The 27,158-nt window shown below is 29.2% G+C and overlaps 1 protein-coding gene across 4 annotated transcripts in view; it reads left to right on the forward strand.

Moving 5' to 3' along the window:
• The window catches only part of LOC119599870 (tubulin polyglutamylase TTLL5), a 214,203-nt gene extending 188,904 nt beyond the window's left edge, over positions 1–25,299 (forward strand). For 2 of the 4 annotated variants that reach the window (XM_037949789.1, XM_037949790.1), the window contains exon 5: positions 22,575–25,297. In XM_037949789.1, the coding sequence (XP_037805717.1) occupies positions 22,575–24,341 (1,767 nt within the window). In that variant the 3' untranslated portion in view covers positions 24,342–25,297. Of the gene's footprint in view, positions 1–22,574 lie in introns of all 4 variants that reach the window. The other 2 variants (XM_037949787.1, XM_037949788.1) reach the window with 1 other exon arrangement.
• The last annotated feature ends 1,859 nt before the right edge of the window (positions 25,300–27,158 follow it).

The following is a 27,158-nucleotide window of genomic DNA, read 5'->3' on the forward strand; positions in this document are numbered from 1 at the left end:
TGTAAGTTGACACGAACGATGGACATTTTCTGAAAATGTTTCTACCAATATTTATACATAGTTTATACATAGTTTAACACCCTTTTGCATTTTAGACGACGAAATACCTTTTAATCAGTGTGACCAAGTTTCAAAAAATGTTGCGGCCAAATCCCATCCAAAATAATGCTAGAAAAAATGCTAAAAATGTGTATGTTTTCATGAACAATTCATATTAATTTGTAACTGTAATTCATTGTAATTTATAACAAGTAAGAAAGTATATTCTGCCGTGGTTGACCATATGATAAACTATCCAGGTATGAGTATAAAATTTGATTAATTTTTCGTAAAAAAGCATTTATGTAAAATTGTACCTTGGTTCCGATATATTTAAATTAATTTTCTGAGAAATCCTTTACACATTTGTATATGTATTCGGGCTAGGTAAAATAAAGGACGGACTTTAACCATTTTTAAAAGGTTTTGTCATTGGACCAAAAAGCATACGTGACAAATATCATCAAATTGTTTTGAAAATTTCAACCTGTACCAGACGGTCAGACTTACATGGCTCAATCGATTCAGAAAATGATTCTTAATCGATTAGTATACTCAAACTTATATAGTGGTGTAGGGTAAAAAATTAAGTTCCGTGGCATTAAGATAAAACAACAGAAATGCTAAAAATTATTTCAAAATTTTTGTAAATTTAGCAATTATACATATAATGTCTCTAACTTTAAAATATTTCTGAATGCAAAAATTACATTAAAACTCTATTAATTACACTAGTTGCTCATGATATAAAACCTATATGGGTTTTTGGAAGGAAAAGTTTAATTTTTTCGAATTTTAGTTTTATTATATAAACAATTTTATTTGTCTTCCTCAAAACACTTTAAAAATAGTTTTCATGTCACAAAAAATTGAAAATTCCGTTAAAAATCTCGGTGAATAGATGTTAGGTTTATAACTCATACTTCCAATATTTTTTCAGAAAATATATAAATGTATGAAATGAATTGAGTGATATATTCAAATCCGTAAGTTTGTAATTCTGGAATAAATTGTCAATAATATTTTCGAAATTTATGTATTTTTTTTAATTAAAAATAAAACGTGACAACAAAATTACTAAAAATTTGGTAAAAATAAAAAGAATTAACAAGAACTTCTGAAGGATGATAAAAATTAAAACCTCTTTATTTCATATAGAAAAATTTGTTAATTACTCATACATAGCTTTTTCCAAAATTATATGTTTCATTCCATGAGCAAACGAAACGAAAGGTATTAGTTTGTAAAATAGCATTATTTACATATATATTTCAAAATACTGAACGTATTTGTAAAAATATATGAAATCTATTCAATTATTTCTATCACCTCGAATTTAAAAAAGCATTGGATTCCAGAAAAATATTTTAGAATAAAATATTTTAAAGTATTCACCTGTATTGGCGTAATGTTTAAGTTATTTATCTTCATAAATCTTTTTGCTTTATTTTGAATCACAGTGTAAATTATTACATTTCTCATATTTCTTGTTGCTTGTGTTTGGGCAGACATTTAATTCTGATTTTTCCCGGTTAAAAATATTTCCAATATAGTTTTTTTTGCAAATATTTTTGTTTATATACTAAAATTGCAAAAAAAAAAATGCTAAATAAAATGCCAAATGCTAAATTAAAATTTTACAACTAAATCAAAATAAAAAATGCTAAATCTAGCTGCAAAAAATGCTAAAATGGTCACACTGACCTTAATAAATAAATCACACTTTTCTCAAAAAATAATTTTATATGATTTTCAAAATTTGGTAGGTTTTAAACGATTTTGGTAGTTTTTTGACAAAAATTTGGTAGGTTTAAAATTTGGCAGTGGAACTTAAATCTTAAAATTTTTTCAAATAATATTTTTTTAATAAACTTTTATTAGTTTTGTACTTACAATATTCGAAAGTATAAGACTACAAAATTAAGACCAAGGTGGATCCATCTGACAGTTATAAGCGTTTAAACTTCAAAAACTTTTAAAAAATATGAAATTTTCAACTTTTTTTATAGCATTTAGATAATATTTGTGAAGCTTATGAGATATTTGTTCAATACTGTCAATGAGGGTTGGATGCACTTTTAAGGAAAATAGTTATATGATGATAAAATTATATAGCTAATTTAACAAAATTAAATTTCTTTTAAAATTTTTGCAAGCAAATTTATGGGTTTATAAATATTAAAAATTAAAAAATATGATTTAATAAGCCTCGTAATTGCACATCGTTTGATGTACATATATATCATCACGGAAATCTTCACTTGAAGTACCAAAGGATTCCTAACAAAGAGGAACTACAAAGGTAGGGCCACAAATGCGGGAACTTTTGGAGGATGAAGTATTTTAAATAAATCTTAATGAAGTAGAAGATGAGCGTGTGTCGCATATGTAGATGTATGTGCTTTTTTAAGAAAAAGAGCTGAAAACTATAAAGAAAAAATTAAAGGACAGCTATCTGAATTTCGACAGTTTAAATGAAATAAGTCACTAAAACTTCCATTTTTGGACAAACACTTTTTCCTGAAAATCATGGTGCAGTATCAGATTAATATTATAATTAATCCTTATAATAAATTTCACTTGTTTTAGTTGTTGTTATTTTTGTCAATTTTGCCGTCATTTTAAAATACTAGCAAAAAATTTGTTTTTTTTTATATACATACTTTTGCGAAAAAAGTAGACGTGATAAAAATAGATCTATCCAAATCTGCCAGTCTTGAAGAAAATTTGTTTCTATTGAAAAAAGAATATAAGGATTTTTTGGTAAAAAAAATAGGGCATTTTTACATGTTGCAATTTGAATGCGTCTAAGGGACAAGATAAGTGTTGAGAAGTTGTCTTTTTTTAAATTTTGTCAGTGTGACCGTTTTAGCATTTTTGTAGCTAGATTTAGCATTTTTTATTTTGATATAGCTAAAATTTTAATTTAGCATTTGGCATTTTATTTAGCATTTTTTTGCAATTTTACTATATAAACAAAAAAGACAAATTTTTGCAAAAAAAAAAAAAAAAAAAAAATATATTGGAAATATTTTTAACCGGGAAAAATCAGAATTAAATGTCTACCCAAACACAAGCAACAAGAAATATGGGAAATGTAATAATTTACACTGTGATTCAAAATAAAGCAAAAGGATTCATGAAGATAAATAACTTAAAAATTACGCCAATACAAGTGAATACTTTAAAAAATTGTTAATTAACAATTTTTTTCTATATGAAATAAAGAGGTTTTAATTTTTATCATCCTTCAGGAGTTCTTGTTAATTCTTTTTATTTTTATCAAATTTTTAGTAATTTTGTTGTCACGTTTTATTTTTAATTAAAAAAATACATAAATTTCGAAAATATTATTGACAATTTATTCCAGAATTACAAACTTACGGATTTGAATATATCCCTCAATTCATTTCATACATTTATATATTTTCCGAAAAAATCTTGGAAGTATGAGTTATAAACCTGACATCTATTCACCGAGATTTTCAACGGAATTTTCAATTTTTTTGTGACATGAAAACTATTTTTAAAGTGTTTTGAGGAAGACAAATAAAATTGTTTATATAAAAAAACTAAAACTCGAAAAAATTAAACTTTTCCTTCCATATATAGGTTTTATATCATGAGCAACTAGTGTAATTAATAGAGTTTTAATGTAATTTTTGCATTCAGAAATATTATAAAGTTAGATACATTATATAATTGCTAAATTTACAAAAATTTTGAAATAATTTTTAGCATTTCTGTTGTTTTCTCTTAATGCCACGGAACTTAATTTTTTACCCTACACCACTATACTAAGTTTGAGTATACTAATCGTTTAAGAATCATTTTCTGAATCGATTAAGCCATGTAAGTCTGACCGTCTGGTACAGGTTGAAATTTTCAAAACAATTTGATGATATTTGGCACGTATTCTTTTTGGTCCAATAACAAAACCTTTAAAAAATGTTTAAAGTCCGTCCTTTATTTTACCTAGCCCGAATACATATACAAATGTATAAAGGATTTCTCAGAAAATTAGTTTAAATATATCGGAACCAAGGTACAATTTAACATAAATGCTTTATCACGAAAAATAAAGCAAATTTTATACTCATACCTGGATAGTTTATCATATGGTCAACCACGGCAGAATATACATTCTTACTTGTTATAAATTACAATGAATTACAGTTACAAATTAATATGATTGTTCATGAAAATACATACAATCATTATTTTGGATGGGATTTAACCGCAACATTTTTTGAAACCTGGTCACACTGATTAAAAGGTATTTCGTCGTCTAAAATGCAAAAGGGTGTTAAACTATGTATAAACGGTTATTAGATCTAACAATATTGGTAGAAAATTTTTCAGAAAATGTCCATCGTTCGTGTCAACTTACAATTTTTAGACATTTTCTGAACATTTTATATCCATCTTTGTAAGATCTATAAACCATGTATCACAGCTTTTATGATACATAAATTTCTTGAGATTCTTTTTTAATTTATGTAGGGAAACGTCCTTTCTATTAAATTTGCTATATATAATTGTATCCAGACCCAATACAAATTGGAAAACTCCTAGAAAATAATTTTAATGTTCAACAAGTTAGAGTGCTATATTCGGCTATGCCGAATCTTAAATACCCTCCACCAGCAAGCTACTTTTTATTGAAACCCATCTAACTATCTAATTTTTAGATAACTCGCCAAAATTTTTGTCGAACTAATTTTGTTTAGGTCCAGAAAAATTTAGAATGATTTATTTATACACAGAACATACTTATGTCGAATTTTATCCGGAGATTTTCAAAAGTTAATCTTATATGGGAGCTAAGACAACTTATGGACCGGTCCGGAAAAAATTCCGTAAAATGATTTATATACATATATACAAAATACACATTTATGTAAAATTTTATACCTACATATGAATAAAATGTGCGTTTAAGTAATTTTCAGAAATGGTCCTTATATGGGAGTTGTGACCAATTATGCACCGATTAGGAAACAATATCGTATAATGATTTATATGCAGAAAAAGATCAAGTCTAATTTTACTCCAATAGCTTTATTAATCAATGAAATATGTGCGTTTAGGTGATTTTAGGAAGTGGACTTTATATAGGAGCTATGAGCAATTAAGGGCCTATCCGAAAAAAATTTCGTAGAGTGATTTATGTAAAGACAAAACATATAAGTGTCGAATTTTCTCAAGATAACTTTATTTGACAATGAAATATGTGAATTTGGGTGATTTTCGGAAGTGGACCTTATATGGGAGCTATGACCAATTGTGGACCAACTGAGATCTACGTTGGTAGTATGATTTTTGTTCACATTATATTTGTATGTACAAAATTTTGTGTTGATACCGAAATATTTGATTGAGTTATTAACGATAAATTAATTTCCGGGAATATATACCTTTGTATGGGGGCTATGGGAAATATTGGATCGATTGTAAAGATTTTGAACATAATCGATCACTGCCTAAAAAAATAATGTGTGACAAAATTCATCGCAATATCTTTGGTAGTTTCTGAGAAAACTTCAAAAGAATTAGGAAAAAAACGTAATTTTTTTCGAGGTAGTCCGAAATTTTTACTCATAACTTTTTACGTTGTGAACCGATTTTGCTGATTTTCAATACCAAACTGCTTAGGATAATATTTTGGGTGAATTTGGTTGATTTCCTTTACTTAGTTTTAACGTGAGCATGTTTTACACAGACAGACAGACGGACATAGCTAAATCGACTCAGAATTTCATAAGGACCCAGAATATATATACTTTGTTGGGGTTAGATGAATATTTCTTGGTGTTACACACGGAACGACAAACTTATATATACCCTCTATCACCACTGATGGTGGTGTAGGGTATAAAAATATGTTGGTTATGTAACAATTGTAAACAAATTTACCCCCACTCAGTTTGAAGTACCCCAAAATCATAATATCGGTTCCCTAACTGCCACATAAAATAGGCTAAATTAATATTAATAAGGTCCTGTTTTTGACAATAGAGTTCTAAAAATTTGCGACAATATACATACATTTTGATGCAGTGGACCATTTTCAATCAAAAAGTATTCAATATTTTGGTTATTGTGCATCTTTGCATTTCAGGTGACTACTTAGATACAATTAGTCATACACTACATATATCTTTGTTTCAGAATTTCAGACAAAATTTTGCCCTAGCTCCCACATTAGGTCGTTCTCAAAAAATTACGATGAAATTTGTGATAAAATTGACATAAATTGTTTTAAGAAATTAATAGCTCTAGAAATTCTGTTTCAATCCTCAAGTCCTGTTATAATGCGTTATTCCGAACTCCATTTAATGATAGATACAATTAGTCATACACTACATATATCTTTGTTTCAGAATTTCAGACAAAATTTTGCCCTAGCTCCCACATTAGGTCGTTCTCAAAAAATTACGATGAAATTTGTGATAAAATTGACATAAATTGTTTTAAGAAATTAATAGCTCTAGAAATTCTGTTTCAATCCTCAAGTCCTGTTATAATGCGTTATTCCGAACTCCATTTAATGATTCAAGAATGTAATAAGATTTTGATATACAAAAATTTTAATATTTTAATACAGTAAATAAATGTATAATTAAATTGTTAATATTCTTTAAGGTATTTTCAGACTACAATACTGAGTATTAATACTTGTCAAAAATGTTTGTATCATAATACAATTTACTAGTCTAAATATAATTTGTAATTTTATTTTCAAAAATATTACTGATGTTTTGGGATACGGTCGGTATTCATAAATTTTTTAAAACAATTCAAAAACTTTTTATTTTCAAACGTATTCGGTATGTATTTTATAAATACAATAAAAAACAAACAAAAAGTGTAAAATACATTAAAAATAAGAACGAAAAGTGCATAAATAATTGAAAATTGGATAAAAAATATTACAAATATGATAGTGTAAACATAAAATGTATTTTTCGGATTGATTTTTTGAAAATGCGAATTATTTTCATAATATTTTTAATTTGAAGTGTGTTAATACTCAGTATTGTAGTCTGAAAATACCTTTAAAAGTATGTGTTTTGATAAACCTACCAAAAATCGATTTAAACTACCATTCTACCAAATGAAAAAAAATCCTACCAAATTTGGTAGGAAAAGTCCAAAACGGCAACTCTGGTTTGAACCTTAAGCTTTAAAATTATGTTTTGTATTGTGTTTCTAATCGCACGCTATTTCGAAAGAGAATTCCTGTCTTTTTGGCACTATGCCCAACTGATGATATGCACTGAATTGTTGGATGCATTTTTATGATGAAATTCACCGCAGGGACAGAAATTAATCATTCCTACATCTAATTAATTGACTAAAATAAACTTATTTTATTTTTCACAAACAAAATGTGTTGTGTTTTCGTATTTTAATTAAAATGTAAATATTGTGGGAAAAGAGTCTAGTATATAAGCGTGGTAGATTTACCAACAACATAAACAGCTGATCGGTATACCGCCTATAACATAAATTGACAATTAAAAATGTAAGATTACAAAAATATAAAGCAGAAATATAAAAAAGTGACCAAAAAGTAAAAAAATAATACCAAGTTCATATGTTTTCGCCATGTTGTTGTTTTTCATTTATTATTTTGTATTTTTTTGGAATATGTGTGTGTGTATGATGCAAAAATAAGTTTGTTACATTATTTTAACAAATTAAGTAATATATTTTCTATTTTTTTGTAAATTATTTTTTTTTTAACCAATGAACAGGAAATACAAAAAAATAATTTATTTTTTATTTTGGGAAAATTTTTTGATTGATACTGCTATTAAGTGGACAATCTCTGATCGGTCTAATAAATTTTTTTTTTTCATGGAAATTACAAATTTACAGACAGAACGCTAATATATTTTTGCTTAATACACCCATTCCCTCAAAAAAACAAAGAACATAATGATAGCCTATTTTCAAAAAGTGACAAATCAATAAAGTAATCTTTTCAAAAGAGCAAAAAACTGTTTAGTTTGTCTATTATTGGGAAAATTAACAATGTATCTTCTATAATATATTTTAAATAATCTTGGTAATTAGTGTATGTGAAAATTATATTTATTTTGCATGTTTACGCGAATATTTTTAAGATGGCATTTTTTAGTCTACCAATTTTTTTGCCTTAATTCGCATATTTAAAGAGTGAAAATTCTAAATTATAACAATAGAATATTATGAAAATTAATTTTATTTTTGGTTAATAGAGTTAGTGCCATTTTTCTGGAGAAAAAGTATACAGAGTAAAAAAACTAGACTTATATAATATGAATAAAAATGGGCTTATCTCATAAACTGGTCATTGAATTTTTTAATCCTTACTAGTATTGTGTTCAGCATGTCCTATTTGATATGATTCGATATATGTAAATATTAATTAAACTAGATCTTTAAAAAAATGTTGTAAATTTGGTATGGAAGCTAGCACTTATTTTCTTAAAAGAAATCTATTTTGAGATAGCAATATAATAAAAACAAGTTAGAGTGCTATATTTGGCTATGCTGAATCTTAAATACCCTCCACCTGTAAGCTTTTTGAAAAATTTAGGAGTGATTTGTATATATCAAAAACATATTTATGAGGAATTTTAGTCCGGTATCTTTATTTATCAATGAAATATGCGATTTTTGGAAGTGGATCTTATATGGGAGACTGATCCGGAAAATATCTCTCAGGATGGTTCATATTTACTTTAAACACATTCATGACGATATTTATACCGATATCTTCATTCAGTAATAAAATATGTATATCCATTGACGTGGCCACTTACGATAGCCATTATATGGTAGCTATGACCAATTAATGACCGATCCGAAAAAAATTTGGTGGAGTCATATACATATGTATACACAAAACATATTTATGTCGAATATTATTCCAATATCTGTATTTCTTAATTAGTTATGTACGTGCTTCTAAGTAGTTTTCTGAAGTGGACCTTATATGGGAGCTGTGACCAATTATGGACCAATCTGGAAAAAATGTCGCAGGCTCTTTTATATGTACTTTAAACCAGAGACGAGAAATTAAAAACGAAAAACAAAAAATTTTAAGTTTCTATCTAAAAAATAAAAAACACATGAGTTCAAAACAAAATATAATTGTATAAGTTTAAATACAAAACAACAAAAAACAATTTTTTTATTCTATAAAAAAAATTTAAAAGAAAAAACTTTTTTTGTTCAAAACAAAAAGGTTTTTTTTATAATTTTTTTAACAAAAAGTTAATACATGTACAGTAGGGATATAACTAATTTGGCGAAATTTTTGGCATACCACCACGAGATGGCCAATGTTGTATAATTATTGAAAATAATTTTTTTAGGTCATTTGGAATCAAAAACATCACGCACCAACCCTGATTTCTAATATAAAACAATTTTTTAAAATTTTTTATTTTTTTAATTTTAAGATTAAAATATTTACATATATATGGGCATTTCTACCTAGAAGTATATTTTTGTCACATCGCGACTCATCATTGCCTATATCTCCGAACTTTTTGATTTTTCGCAAATATACTATTTTACATCCCTAAATCAAAAAGTCCATAAAAAATTATTTGTTAATCATATTTGTTTTGACCATATCTCCGATTCTTATCGACCGATTTTACGGGTTTTAAACAACTAAACACTTAAAAGCATATTTAAGTTAATTATCTAAGATTTGGATTCCGAAGACATATGGAGCCTTCAAAAAACTGATTATAACAAACAGATGGACAGACATTTGGTGCGTGAACTTTTTAACCAACCGCAAAAAAATAATAATGTAGTTTCTCATAGTTTTTAATACTCTATTCGACTATGATATGCCAACTTGCATATTTGTAAAGAATGTCAATAGTTATATCCCTAATGTACAGTGGTGGCCATGAGGTTAGCACACTTAGTTTATGTTACCTATAACATCAAATATATCCTATAGTTCGTAACATTTTTAACAAATTCTTTTTTATGCGTAACACATGTCCTTCGAGGATCACGACACATTACATTTTGTTCCTCTACTTTGTTGCATATAGGTTATTTTCGTTCCAAAGTAAATCTATTTGGACATTAATTTAGCACAAAATGAAAAAATTATTAAAAATAAAACAAAACAACCGGCTAAATTTATCTAATTTCGCTGAAAATTTCATTTTTGATAATATCATTCCTTCTCCTGTACATAATCTTCACCAGAACCCACTAGAAATTTCATAACATAAATTTCAACTTTCAGACCATAAATTGGCAAAATTCTTAGGGATTTCTGCTTTTATTTGTTGCTCCATATCATTTCATATGTTCTCTATTGGATTGGGATCGAGAAATTATACTGGGCACTGCAAACATGTCAATCCCGGTCGTTTCCAAGCAGCTCATATTTGCACTTTTAGCATATTTACGGTCGTTATCGACCAAAAAACGCCACTTAACTGCACCTTTGCCCTCTGATTTTTGAACTAATGTATATAAGAGACTATTTTGATAGTCATACTGGTCCATTTGTGCATCCAACTTCAATCTAGGACCAATAGCAAGCCAAGAAAATGCAATGAATATCATCAAATTTCCCCTATTGTGACATATGATTTCCCAAGAACACTTTGGCTTTATCTGCATGATTGGAGGATACTAATTAAAGTTTAATATGAACCTATTAAACTGCTTATGCTGTACTCCAATGGGTGAAATATGACGAATTCGTGGCGTTTTTCAGGCGTAGTGGTGGTTCTATACGCAAGGTGGATGCACAAATAGATCAGTAGACTATCAAAATATTCTCTTAAATACTTTAGTAAAAAACTAAGGGTCAAAAGTTCAGTTCAGCATTTTTTGGTCGTCAACGTCCCAAAATATGTTAAATGTACAGAGAGTAGCTGCTTGGAAGCGAGCAGAATTGACATGTCTGCAGTGCCCAGTATAATTTCTCGATCCCAATCCAATAGAGAACATATGAAATGATATGTCCATAAGAAGGAATGATATTATCAAAATGTGCAAATATTCTATAAAATATGAAATTTTAAGCGAATTTAGATAAATTTAGCCGGTTGTTTTGTTTTATTTTTAATTTTTTAATGATTTTTTTATTTTGTGCTAAATTAATGTCCAATTTTTTTTGGAGGTAGATTTACTTTGGAACGAAAATAACCTATATGCACAAAGTAGTGGAACAAAATGTAATGTGCATAAAAAAGAATTTGTTAAAAATGTTACGAACTATAGGAAATATATGATGTTATAGGTAACAGATACCAAGTGTGCTAACCTCATGGCCGCCACTGTATATGTATATACAGTGAATACTTTAAAAACTCAACATTAACAATTAATTCGTATATTCATTTTAGCAAACAAGAAGGCAAAATAAAGTACGATTGAGCTTCAATAGTAAAATATTTTCTAAATGTTCTGCAGTCAAGTTTCGACGGTTTTTCGTCATTACCTATAATGGGTAATGCACTGAATGCCCTTTTTACCGAAACTTGCGTTGCTGGTACAGCCAAAGCTACTTCTGCTGTTTTGGATATTACATTGTTTTTAAAACTCTTTGATTTCCAAAATGTCAAAATAATAGTATTAAAAGGCAGCTTTTCTTCATATTGCAAATTTTCTTGGATGGAACTGCAATTATTTCGCCTTGAGAAACTCAGAGCAGTTTTTATTTCTAATTTTCTATAACGATCCTCTATATTTTCATTTGGTAACGACACATTTGCTTCAAAACTGCCTTCTTCAAGAATTTTTTTTGATTTGATTGAACCAATTTTTATTAAAACTAAGTGGAGAGTTTTAATAAAAATTGGTTGAATTTGTTGTGCTTTGCTTAATTATCTACTTTTTATTCCTTATTAAAAAAAATCATTAAAATACTTACAATAGCAGTCTTCTTTTGATCCTCACTAATGTAGTTGGAACCCTTGAGTTCCTTACGAGTTCCTTATATTGCAACAAGGTAGTCGCATCGGCAATTGGCTTGAAACTTTCTTTAAATGTCATAGCAAAATTCCAGTCGACCTCTACTGTAAAGTTGTCTAATAAGTTTAACTTTTTCCCGACAACTGTTTATGTTGTCTTTTAATTGCTTTAAAACATCCCAATATGCCAATTGCAATGTATGTGCTGCATAATGTACAACCGACTATGTCTCCGAAATACTTGTTTTCACATTGTCGAATACCTCGTCACTAAAATTATCTTCGTTTTCAATATCATATTCCAAATATTCTTGTAATAGCTTTGATGTTTTAATAACGTTGGCTCCATTATCAGTGGTAACAGAGTAGACCTGGCTTATATTTAAGCCGTATTTTTTCAGAATGTCTAAAACTAGCTGTTTTAAAAACTGTGCGTGATGTCGTTCTTTTATTTCGACCATTCCTAATTTTGGTTAATGAATTGAATATTAACGCCCATTATGCTCATCTCCATTCTACTAGCTATGTTCAGTTTCAAACAAATGTATTTCTTAGTTAGAGCAGCGCATATTTCTAGGCAGACCTGCGCGATTTCCATTAATTTTGCATTAACATTAAATTAAAAAAAAATTAATTTAATGTAAAAAATATTGCATTAACATTAAATTTGTAAAATTTAATGCATTAAATTTCCATTAACATTAAATATTTTTGAATTTAATGCATTAATTTTACATTAACATTAAATATTTTTGAAATTAATGCATTAATTTTGCATTAACATTAAATATATCTGAATTTAGTGCATTAATTTTACATTAACATTAAATAAGCAATAAAATTAATGCATTAATATTCCATTAACATTAATATATATAAAAATTGATAAACATAAATAAAAACACAGCACAAAAGACCTCGATCTAACTAAGTACAACTAAAATTAAATAGGTTAATGTTTTTTCTAATAACTCCTATATTCCATTCAAACTTGTGTGTTTTAAATATGATATTTATATAAGATTCCACAGACAAAATAAACTAAAAAAGGAATATCTGGGAAGTGATACTATTCTTCTAATAAGTATTATCGTGTATAGGACTTATTCGAAAGGACTTTAACAAAATAAACTAAAAAAGGAATATCTGGGAAGTGATACTATTCTTCTAATATGTATTATCGAGTATAAGACTTATTAGAAAGGACTTTAACACATTCAATTTTACTTGAATTTAGTTAGACCGAGGTCTTTAGCGCTGTATTCTTATTTTTATAAATTATTTTATACATTAATGTTAATGGAAAATTAATGCATTAATTTTATTATTTATTATTTAATGTTAATGAAAAATTAATGCATTAAATTCAAAAATATTTAATGTTAATGCAAAATTAATGCATTAATTTCACAAATATTTAATGTTAATGTAAAATTAAATTTAAAAATATTTAATGTTAATGCAAATTTAATGCATTAAATGTACCCATGTTAATGTTAATGCAATAAACTTGCATTAACATTAATTTTTTTTAATGTAGAAAAAATTGTTAATGCATTAACACATTTAATGCATTTATCCCAGGTCTGTTTCTAGGTGTACCAAATTTGCCATTTTATTTATGCATACTCCAATTGATTTTGAGTTAAATTTGATACCAAAGGTATCTGTCCACGGTTGCAACAAATTTTTAAATATCTCGTTATAAAATTGCTAAAGGGCATATTCATTTCTGTCCATTCCTTTCCTTGTCCATTCTTAACTTAACACTTTGGATTTTTCTTTTTTTTGCTGTAGGTGACGAATTATCTTCTTCAGGTAAAATGGCTTGTTTATGTATATTGTTATAATGCCGTTTTATATTACCCATACGAGCTTTCAATATTTTAGAGCATAACAAACATTTTCCCATGCCACTATTATATAACTCCACATATGATTCCATATTGTATAATTTGAGACGACCCATTTTGCGTTCAGTATAATTGTTATATACAATTAAATATATTTTAAATAGGAAAAAATGGATATTTATTTTGAATTTATATTTTTTATTTTTTTTTTATTCTACATTCAAATTTTATTTTTAAAACCTTGTTGATAAAAAATTTTATTACAAACAAAAAAAAACTTTTTCCGGTCCTTGTTTTAAATACATTCATGATGAATTGTATACCGATATCTTCATTTAGTAATGAAATATGTGAATTTACGTGGCTTTATATGGGAGCTATGTCCAATTATAGACCGATCCGAAAAATATTTTCCAGAGTGATATATGTATACAGAGAACATATTTATGACGAATATTATTCCAATATCTTTATTTCTTAATTAGTTATGTAAATTTAAGTGATTTTCGGAAGTGGACCTTATATGGGAGCTATGCCCTATTATGGACCAATCCGAAAAATATTTTGCAGAGAGATATATGTATACACAAAACATATTTATGTCGAATATTATTCCAATATCTTTATTTCTTACCGATACAGATTTACGTTGGTAATATGATTTCTGTTCATATTATATACATATGTGCAAAATTTCGCGGTGATACCGATATTTTTGACGAAGTTATTAAAGATAAACTCATTTTCGAGAATATGGACCTTTGTATGGGGGCTATGGGAAATCTTGGACCGATTGTTTTCAGTTTGAACATAATTGATCCCTGGGCAAAGTAAATAACGTGTGACAGAATTCATTGAATAATAAACAAAACTACTCGAGAATTAGGAAAAAAATAATTTATTTTTTTCGAGGTAGTCTTACTGATTTTCAGTACCAAACTGCTCAGGCCAATAATGAATATTTTCGCAAAAACTTGGTTGATTTCCTTTGCTTAGTTTTAACGTGAGCGTGTTTTATACAGACAGACAGACGGACATAGCTAAATCGGCACAGAATTTGATAAGGACCCAGTATATATATACTTATATATACCCACTGATGGTGGTGGAGGGTATAATGATATAAAAAGCGCAAAACTAACTTTTTTGGTTTAAAATTTTAACCAGAGTGGGGAATGAGATGGGAAAATATTTGCCATCAAAAATGCAATTCGCACTTTTTGAATATAGGGTATCGATAAATAAGATTTCTCCCGGCAATTAGATTTTACGGCATGAGTATCTCAAGCAAGTGGTAACATTAAAAATTTTCATTTCTCGACGGCCAGAAATTATTGGCCAAGGGCTGTCAACCTCAGCAACAACTACACACAACAATAAAGAATGTTGTTAAAACTCAGATATTTCAATTTTGTGATTAATTTTAAAACTTCACATTGAATTGAATTTTTGCGTAATAACAAAAATCAGCTGTTTTGACTAGTTTATAATAAACAACAAAAAGGTGCTCACGCTTTCTATAAAAAGTTAAAGCAAATGTAATATGGTATTAAATATACAACTAAGAGTCAAAACCGCTTATATTTTTTATTTGACTTAACAAGGCAGAAAATTGACAACATTCCCTAATGATTCTATCTGGATGTATTATGTTAAAAACTCTTAATTTTTAAGCTCTGTTCAATAACTTAAAGTTGTTACCAAAGAATGAAAAGAAATATTGTTTTTTAAAAATAACATTTCCCTCTTTTCACTTGTGAGATGTTATCAGAAAATTGTTTCACAATCATATAAAATTTTATATTTTTCACACACTTTTACCGCATTAAACAACCCGAAATATTATTAATCTTAACAAAAGAAAGAAATAAGTTTATACCCACCACCACCATCAGTGGTGATAGAGGGTAGTTTGTCATCGAGAAATATTAATCTGAGACCCAACAAAGTATATGTATATATTCCGGGTCCTTATGAAATTCTGAGTCTATTTAACTAGGTCAGTCTGTCTGTTCAAAATCATAATCTATCTAAAATTTACAACAGCCAGCATACAAAGGTAAATATTCCCGGAAATGGTAAAAAACTTCTTCAAAAAATAGGTATCACCACAAAATTTTGCAGATGTGTATCTAAATAATATGAACAGAAATCATATTACCAACGCATATCTGTATCATGTACATACAAATCATTTTTTGGATCCATCACCCCATATTTGCTCATATCTCCCATAAAATGTCTATACATTTGATATCGACCTGATTAAAATAAGTTCCATATAAAAGAAATTATTAAATGATAGCACCCGCCTTACGGACGAAAATTTTAACTTTCACAAATATAAAAAAAAGCTTCTAGGGTATAGGGTATTTAAGATTCGCCATAGTCGAATACAACACTCTCTCATTTTTTTCACAATTAATTTTTGTGTGTTAGAATCAAATCTAAAAATTAAAGTACCCAGCAGTTCGGCAGGACAGTCCCGAACTAACCACTTAAACTACCACTTATGGTGGTCCCTAGCAATCCGACATTTTAACATGGGCTTGTATTTCGAGGAAGTCAATCGTCACTCTATAGCCTACAATGAGACTATAAAGAGCTAGTCAAAAGTAGTCAATGGATGGTAATGTACAAATGAGTTCTTGGGAGTCGGTCACATTACGAGCTTTTTTTACTTGTTACTTTATTAGCTATTAACGTGTCCTAGGAGAGATGAAAGTGTCCCCAAGTAGCTAGTCCAATGGACAGGTATTGCAGTAGAGTTAAATAACCGGTACGTCAAAGTCTAACTCTAAAAAAATTTCAAAATTTAATTAATGGGAATTCTAAGTTTATTTAGTTTTTAATGTGCTAAATATTCCCAAGCATTTAATTTAATTAAAGTTAAATTTTGAATAAAATGAAATGTGTTATTGGGGATAAGCTAGTTCCTATGCGCATTTCGCCGGTTACTTCAGCCAGCTCATCAAGAAACATTTCCCAACTTTGTAGAAAAACTAAAAATGAGTTTATAACAAGTTATAGTGCTATATTCGGCTGAGCCGAATCTTAAATACCCTCCACCAGCTACTTGTATATTAATACTTTTTTAATTGATCAAATATTTGTAGAAATAAGTTTTCTCATGTCTTAAATAGAAAAACCCCAAGATTTAAACAGCTTAAATCTGTTACAATTCCAAAATTTATTGAACATTAAATTTTTTTTTATATTTTAATAGCGCCATAAGATATGCTTTAACGATATTTAATAATGTGCATGTATGCATGTGTGTGAAAGATTTAAGAATTTTTAAAATACATATATACAATTTTGTTCTACACAAATTGATAATGCAACTAGTTAAATACGGTTAAAGTGCTTTTAGGGGCAGGACCTAGTATGGGAGATATGACCAATTATAGACCGATCGTAAAAAAATTCTTTAAGCAAAATTTCTGTACATAAAAGCTATATTTCAGTCAAATGTTGTATCTATATCGTAATTTAGTAATAAGTAATGTGTGTTCAAGTGATTTTCTGAAGGGAACCTTGCATACGACCGACCGCACCCATGTTATGGACCGATCGTGAAAAAATCTTGAAATAGAATTTTTGTATACAAAACAAATAGTTGTGGCAAATTTTGTATCAATAGCTTTATTTGGTAATGAGTAATGGGCGTTGAAGAGATTTTCCTAAAAGGACCTTGTATGAGAGCTATGACCAATTATGTATATAAAGACAAAATTTCAAAATTCTGTATCTATATCATTAAGTGATTTTCTGGAGGGGACCTAGTATGAGAGCTATGACCAAATATGGACCGATCGTAAAACAATTTTATAGTGTAATTTATGTATATAAGAGCAATATTTGTTCTAAATGTATGGATATCAATATTTTGTAATGAGTTATGTGCGTTTAAGTGATTTTCGGGAGGGGACCTAGTATGAGAGCTATGGCCAAATATGGACCGATCGTAAAACAATTTTATAGTGTAATTTATGTATATAAGATCAATATTTGTGCTAAATGTATGGATATCAATATTTTGTAATGAGTTATGTGCGTTTAAGTGATTTTCGGGAGGGAACCTTGTATGGGAGCTATGACCAAGGATGGACCGATCCAAAAAAAAAAATATGAGCAATACTTGTACCAAACTTTATATGGATATCTTAATTTAGTAATGAGTTATGTGCGTTTAAGTGATTTTCGGAAGGGGACCTTGTACGGGAGCTATGACCAATTACGGACCGATCGGAAAAAAATTTTATAGTAATATTTCTATATGTGAGAGCAATACTTGTACCAAATTTTATATGGATATCTTAATTTAGTAATGAGTTATGCCCGTTTAAGTGATTTTCGGGAAGGGTCCTTGTATGGGAGCTATGACCAATTATGGACCGATCGAAAAAAATTTTATAGTAATATTTCTGTATGTGAGAGAAATACTTGTACCAAATTTTATATGGATATCTTAATTAAGTAATGAGTTTGTGCGTTTAAGTTATTTTCGGGAGGGGACCTTGTATGGGAGATATGACCAATTATGGACCGATTGGAAAAAACTTTCACAGTAATATTTCTGTGCATATGAGCAATACTTATTCCAAATTTTATATGGATATCTTAATTTAGTAATGAGTTATGCGCGTTTAAGTGATTTTCGGGAAGGGACCTTGTATGGGAGCTATGTCCAATTATGAACCGATCCAGAAATTTTTTTCTTTCAATGAATTCCATTGACATAAGATTTTAATTTGTAAAATTTTGTGAAGATATCAACATTCTGACGGAAGTTATTAACAAAAAACTCATTTTCGGGGAATATGTACTTTTGTATGGGAGGTATATGAAATTATAGACCGATTCTGGCAATTTTCAGCAGGAATCAAGATCTTGTGTAGAAACGAATGTATGTTGACTTTCATGAAATTATCTTGCATAGTTTTCGAGAAAATTGCATCAGAATGTGTAAAAAAATTCTTATTTTTTCGGAGTTGTTTTAAATTTTGATTCATAACTTTTCCCGATGTGTACCGATTTTGCTCATTTTCAATACCAAACTGTACCGGATAATAATGAATACTTTGGGTGAATTTGGTTAAATTATATTGCTTCGTTTTAACGTGAGCGTGTTTTACACAGACAGACGGACGGACAGACAGACGGACATAGCTAAGTCGACTCAGAATTTCATAAGGACCCAGAATATATATACTTTGTTGGGTCTTAGTTGAATATTTCTTAGTGTTAAACACGGAATGACAAACTTATATATACCCTCTATCACCACTGATGGTGGTGGAGGGTATAAAAAGAAAAAAAATTATTTTTATAAACTCAATGAGAATATATTACAAATCATTTACGTTTTAATGAAACAATTGTTCAATTCACAATCGATGTTGTAGCGTTGTATGAGTAGTATGTCAGCAGTTGCTACAATAGTCATAACAATGTTTTTGGTATTTTCTATGCAAAAGCTCTATACAACTCCTTCGACAATTTTCATAATTTTTTCATTGAGAACATAAACTTATGACTTGCTGCAAAGATCTGCTTACAATCACTGTTATTACACTTTAGTAGGTTCAATATACAACTTAATTGTTAATTGAACAAATAATACATTTCTGTTTTTATTCATGCCTACAATTGGTTGGCTTTTTTTCCGACTCTAAATGTGAATTGTAAGGGAAAAACAAAAAAATAAAAGTATCACCTGGGTAGTCTAGTGGCTAGGGGCCAGCATAAGTGGTATGTTAAGTGGTTAGTTCGGGACTGTCCCGTCCAACTGCTGGGTTGAGCTCCAATACTTATACAAAAATCCTACCAATACATTCAAATGAAAACTGAGATTTAAAAAATTTTCAATTTCTCTTGCATTTCAAAATATAGTACATACTCATACTTTTTTGTTATTTCCCATTGAATTTTTATTTTTTAATTAAATTTTCTTAAATTTGTCACAATTATTTTTTCATAAACTATTCAAATACAAAAACAAACAAGTAAGAGTGTTATATTCGACCATGCCGAATCTTATATAACCACTAGAGTTTGGGGTTCGGGAAATCCCGTCCGGGAATTCTCGGGAAAAGTTTGTCGGGATTTCCCGGGAATTTTTTTTAATCATTCCCGGGAAAACGGGAAATTTTAAGTAATCGTATTTGTAACATGTTAGAGCAGGACATTCACAGAGAAGATCGTAGACAGTTTCTTCCTTTTCCCTGCAACTGCAACTGCGACAGTACTCATTGCAGGGTAGTCCAAGCCGACTTGCATATCTGCTTAGCACTCAGTATCTTGTTATTACTGCTATCAACCGCGTATTTCAGGTTATAATGTGTCTTGTGCGTTTCTCATTGAAAGAAGGCCACAATGTCTTCCATCTATCTTCAGCATTCTGAAGAAAGAATGTGAGGATACTGCTCTTTATAATACCTAACGGAGTTGCTACTGAAACGGCGTTGGAGATATCAAGAGCTGATCCCGTTCTAGCGATCTCATCTGCCTGTTTCCATGCACAGGGATCCAAACAAAGACAAGAACAGATCATTTTGCATTGTCTAAATAATAGGAAAGTAGTAGCATAAGAGTTCAGTGGAAGAATATTTCTATGTTGCCAGGCTTGATTTAAATAATACATATGTTTAAAATTTTTCGTTGGCAAAATTAAAAAAATGGATTTGATTTGTTCTCAAAAGTGAGAATATATTAGATATCGCTAAATTTATAAAAAAATAGTCTGTTATTGTTACAAAATGTTGTCATTATAGTTAAATATTAAGTTTTATATAAATTCCCGGGAAATTAATTTTTTCATTCCCGTTTCCCGGGAAATTGCAAAGTCCGGGAGTTCCCAAACTCTAATAACCACTCATCATCCTTATTAATTAACTTTGATACTATCGAAGCAATTATCTCATTTGTTAGATCTAAATATGTTGAATTTTATCATCATATGTCGATATTAATATGAACACCAGGGTAATATTTGGAAGATGGCCTTTAATAAGGGCTTAAGTATGGACCGTGCTCTTCCGAATTAAAAATATAAATTTGTTTAGTCTAATTTTTATAACCATAAACCGTTTTTTTTTTGTAAGAGTGGTTATATGAAGAGTAGGACCAATTATGGACCCATCCTCATAAAATTTAAGAACATGATTTTAGCTCGTATAAAACTTTTTTATGTCGAATTTCATTGCTATATATGGGAAATTCTCTTTTTAATTTAGATTAAATTATGTAATTTTTTTAATAGCACATCCACGATATTTTATGTGGACATTGTCTAACATATTAGAAGTACAATTATATTCTCGTGAATTTTTAGCAAAGGCCTCCAATGTTATAGCGGTTTAAAGTTAGAAGTTTAAAAAATTCCCAAAATTACGTTTCTACCTGAATATCAAAAATATAAGCATGGGTACAACACACAACGAAGGACGCAAAATACAAAATAATTTAACCCAAATATTTTAAATATTCGTGGATAAATACGCCTTTAAAGAGTATTTTCAACCTTTGAGCTTTTAATTTATTTATGGATATATTCGAAAGCATTTTTTTTAAATTGCATTAAATTCAAAATGGTTATATTTTTTCGGATTATAGATTTTGCTATATGCCTTATTAATAGCAATCTAAAAGAATATAATTTTATTAATTTTAATTAGCGAAAGGGTGTGCTTTCACATTTATTTTCCCAATATTTAACGTTTTACATTGTCTACTTTTTCTCATTTCTATCCAAAAAAACTGCAAATTTTGTAAAATTGTATAAATTTGGTTTCAAAACTTTGCGACCACGTAATTCTTTTCTTATAATTGGGACAACAATTAAATATGGTAGAATTAGTAGAATTGATTTTCTCATTTGTAAACCGCCCTCATAATATTCAGAAGTTGTAAAAAAACTAGTTTGTTTGAATCAGTTTTTTGAGAAATTTAAAGTTTAAGTGTTTATTTCTCCAACATGGAAATACTATTGACATGGAAATAATACTATTCAAGTCTTGTAAATAAAAATTCGTCATCACTTCATTTTCAAGATATTAAACGAAAAAAATATTTAATGCATAAAATTGATTTCTTAAAATCTAAAAAAAAGAATTTCCCATATGCCTCTTTAGGTCAGATATCAGCATTAAAGTAATTTTCTGAAGGGAACCTTATATGAAGAGTAGGGTCAATTGTGGACCGATCCTCATAAAATTTTACGAAGAGATTTAATAATACATATATGTTCCTGTAGAATTTCACCGCTATAGATGTTTCTTTTAGACAGTTATGAGCGTTAAAGTCATTTTCTGAAGGGGACTATATATGTGGGGTAGGGTCAATTATGGGCCGAATTTCCCCGCTATATATGCTTCTTTTAGCCAATTATGAGCGATAAAGTCATTTTCTGAAGGGGGCCTTATATGGGGGCTAGGCGAAATCGTGGACCAATATTCCCATTTTAAATACCAAACAACCTGCATTACCTAAATGTATCTATGCTTCCATTTGGACTCTATCGTCGGTCAGATGGACGGACATGGCTAGATCGTCTTAGAATCTAATAAGGACCCAAAATATATATACTTTAAAGGGTCTTAGACGAATATTTCAATGTGATACAAACGGAATGACAAAAACAATATACCCCCCATCTTTTTTGATGGTGGGTATAAAAATGTGTTATATAAAACTTGAAATAACATGAAATTCCTTTTATTATTTTCAGCCTGATCAGATACCGCAAGACGAACAGGTGTTGGTTTCCAAATATGTTGCAGATCCGTTGTGTATAGACGGTCATAAGTGCGATTTGCGCGTCTATGTCTTGGTTACATCATTTGATCCTTTGATAATATATCTGTACGAGGAAGGTTTAGTGCGTCTGGCTACGGTAAAATATGATCTCAATGCTGATAATTTGTGGAATCCGTGTATGCATTTGTGCAATTACAGTATTAATAAATATCATACGGACTATATTAAATCAAGAGATGCTCATGAAGAGGACGTTGGTCACAAATGGACATTATCAGCACTTCTGCGGCATCTTAAGTCTCAAGGCTGCGACACCAATTTGTTAATGGCAAACATTGAAGACCTTATTATTAAATCCATTTTTTCGTGTGCCCAATCTATCATATCAGCATGTCGAATGTTTGTTCCTAACGGAAATAACTGTTTTGAATTGTATGGATTTGATATTTTAATTGATAACACCTTGAAACCTTGGCTTCTTGAAGTTAATTTATCGCCGTCAATGGGTGTAGATAGTCCTCTTGATGCTAAAGTAAAATCCAGTCTAATTACTGATTTGTTAACCTGTGTTGGGATTCCCGCTTTTAGTCCTGCAATGCGTGCCCACTATGACAGCAAATGGTCTAGGTTCCGTAATGTAACCTCTTTTAGACGTACAAGTTCAGCCGAACCTGCAGCATGTAGTGGAACTTCGAAACGTACTATTGCGTCCGTTGGTGGAACTACAGCAGGTAAACAATTAACACTCGAAGAGCAGCGTATTGTCCGCAATGCAAGATTGCAGAATGCTCGTCGAGGAGGCTTTGTTCGAATTTTTCCCACTCACGACAGCATGATACGCTTTGGAAACTTCTTGGATGCAACGACAGGTATTCCGATGTCCACACCCATTTTGCAAGGACAAAATTTTCACACGATGTTATTACAACATAACTACAATCAAATGTTGTTTCACCACTTATATACAAAACAATATAAAAACGATGAATGCAAGGAAGAGAATTCATTTGAAGAGCGTATAAGTCAGTATGAAAGGGCATTAGAAAATGTTACACCTATATTATTTCAGCCCAAACGCGTTGAACCCAAGTGCGAAGAAGAAGGACAGCGCCTCCGAAAACAAATTCTCAAATTGATTGATAATGGATCCGAACTAACGCAGCTGCAAGCTCGACAAACTTTTGGACTTTATTTAGAAGCGATTTTACGACGTTTAACGCAAGATCCCAAAGATTGTCATGAAAAAATTATCTTAAAGTTTCTCAATCGTATAGGGGGATCTGTTAAAGCTCCAATGTTCTTTCGAAATCCACAAAACATTCGAGTTGTGAGTAAGGCTCGTTCAGCAATGGTGGCAAAATTGCTCGGGGATTTTCTTGAACAGTATAATCGCGATACCGAGGCATATGTGGATGCTTTCGATCATATCGGTATGATTCCTTCCGATCTTTTTGTTGAATTTCTAACTCAAGCTCAAGAGGCAGACTTGGAGGCAGTGCTAGCGATTAATACAAGTCTCACAGGAAGTATGCCGTATCTATACAATAGATGTGGCACATCAGTGCCCTCGACACCTCCGATACCTTCAGGTGTTCACGGGTTTCTTAAAGCCCTACCGTCAATGGTCGTGTGTGGGTCTGGGGCTCGGGACTTTAACAAAAGCGACAGTTACTATAAGCTAAATGTGGAAAAAGAATCGTTGCACTTTCAAAATAAAAAAGATAGTGGAAAAAAATAAAATGAAATTGGTAGCACGTCATAAAGAAGAAATGCAGGCACATAGCAAGTAGAAAAAATACTCAAAAACTGGTAAACGAGTGCCTAATCTAGATTTATAAACTAATATTTAAGAGATTAAAATGTGTGCTTACTTACATATGTATATCGTTGGACAATGCTTTATTCGAAATTATCAAGATTACTAAAAATTTGTGATACTAAATGCTTGAGGGCCGTTAAAGTGATTAATTATCGATACTGATACAAGATACTTAATTTAAAAATTAAGAAAATCAAATAAACATTCAACGAACACACTAGGCTTTTTTCAAATTTTATTATTAAGTAAATAAATTCAAATTTTTAAAACAAATTTTCTTATACATACACTTATATCAACTAGCCAATAACTTAATTATTTATAAAACTCCTAATTTAGTTATTAATAAAACATAAGCTGCAATAATAATACCCTAATTTATTTGATTTTTAACTAGTCAATCTAGTTGTGTATCGGATACACTGTATCCGACATTGTATATGTACATACATACATACATACATCATAAAACACACATACATACGTACATATGTATGTACTCGTATGTTCAATTCGCAATCGACGTTTTAGCATTTTATGGGCGGTTTTTAGGATAAAGATGATCTAAGTCTTTATTTAAGTGCAGCTTAGTCTTAATTTTGTGTTTTTAGTAATCGGTTATTTTGTTAATTATATCGTTTTAACTAAAACACAATCAGTGAAAAACAATAAATTAACAATTCGGAATAAGAAAAACTATTTTTTTTGTTTTAATAGCATTTTTTAATTCGTTTTAAGTGTAGTAAAGTTCCTTTAAAGCTATATATATATGTATGGGTGGTCAAAGTAGCTTTTGTAAAAATAATATGTATAATTTTGTGTAAAATTCCTGAAGTGGCGTATTAATTTTGTATGCATATGTTTTAGTAAATATTTAATATATTTAAATGTATATTTTTTTTTGCAATAATTTTTGATATAAATGTCAATTTTTAAGGTTTTATTTTTGCTCTTATAAAAATAATACTAATAATAAAAATATATTTAAAATACATATTAATGGAACAGATCTGACGGCTGCAGCCAACTGCTGGCGTCATGAAATAACTCTTCACGAAATAACTTCTCAAAACAAAAATGAACGGTCTGTTCAATAACTAAAAATTGTTGCTAATTGTTACAAATTTTCACAAAAATATTTTAAACTAGCTGCGTGTACCCGGCGTTGCCCGGGTTTCTTCGAAAATTAAAAAGAATATTTTTCTATCTGTAATGACTATACTTTTTTTAAATAGATGTCAAAATTTAGCTTATAATGATAAAATAGTTATTATATTTTTCCGCATTTTGTTTAATACTTAAAGTCAGTTTCTGGACCAAAAAGTCCTTTAAAAATTTACAAATTGATAATGAGCTTAAATTAGGAAATTTTGACTAATTTGTAGACAAATTTAAGAAACTTTTTTCGAGAAATTATACTGAAATCAGCATTTTCAATCACTGGTGGGGAACTAATTACACTTTCAAATTAGTTGTTTTAATTTTTCCACGTGCAGTAGATTTTAAGAACTGTTCTGTTTAAATTTGGTCACACTTTACTTTGAATTGTAGTGCCCCTGGTGTAAAGAGGCAAAAGGCTTCGGGGCATTTTATTAACTACAAAAATAAGTACCATTAAGCATACAAAATTTCAAGCGATTTTCTTGCTATTTGAAAAATTACATGCAATTGAAGAAAATCTGAAACGATTATAAAAATTCTGGACAAAATCATGAAAAATTTGGGCTCATTGCAAGATTTCAAAATTCTTAAAAAAGAACAAAATTACTGTTCTAGGAAAATATGAAGAGTCCTTGAATTTTGACAGAGAAAACAAAACAACTTTTAATTTGACAAACAATTTTGAGTTGTTCATTAAAGAGTAAAACCACCGTTTTTGTCTCATTATTGTTTCTCAAATACATCCATTTATACAAAAGTATGTTTAAAAATATTATTTTTATTCATTTGCTTTTATGCATCCACACTTAAGTTTTGGCTGGATTTAGACAACACTTATTAAATCCGAAGAAATAAAGGTTTAAAGGTCAAATATCGTTAGATATACAAAAAACATACCCAAATAATTTTACTTATTAAAATATCGAAATCTTCCTCCAATTAAAAAAATTTCGGAATTTGTTAATGGTAAATGAAAAATGTGTGCTGGAGTTATTCAAAATCATTATTTAATTTGAAAAGCTTGCAATAAATACGGCGTTACATACAGAAAAAGTTGTGCAGAATTTTTGGGAGATAATTTTCTAAAAGCATAAAAAGATATCGAAAGATGAATTCATCCAAATTGTATATGAACAATGCTTTATATGCATCATTTGAGAGGTCTACCTATTTATATAGGATTTGCAAAAGTGTTGTCTTTCGGGACACTCTAATGAGTAGTCAAATACATATCTTCATGGTTTTTTAGATTTGAGCTGTATTTAAAAAATGGCAACCGAATTTATATCAAGATAATTTTTTCATGGTATATTTAACTGATCACAGATATTTATTGTTATTATTAATTGATTTAACAATAAATTTATATTTTATATTTTTGATATAAAACTCGATTTGTATGGAAAATATTAGTGATTACGCATCTTTATTGTTTTCTCGAATTGAGAGTTATTTAAAGTAAATTTTTAAAGAGTTATATAAATATAAATTTTAAGGGGAGATAAGAATGATTTTCTAGATAGATTTAAGTGTTATATAAGGAACCACAGCCGGTTTAAATTCGAATTTTTGTGA

Source organism: Lucilia sericata, unplaced genomic scaffold (assembly GCF_015586225.1).
Source record: "Lucilia sericata isolate MDLA Ls3-8-SP2 unplaced genomic scaffold, ASM1558622v1 Contig000094F_arrow, whole genome shotgun sequence".
Lineage (NCBI taxonomy): Eukaryota > Metazoa > Arthropoda > Insecta > Diptera > Calliphoridae > Lucilia > Lucilia sericata.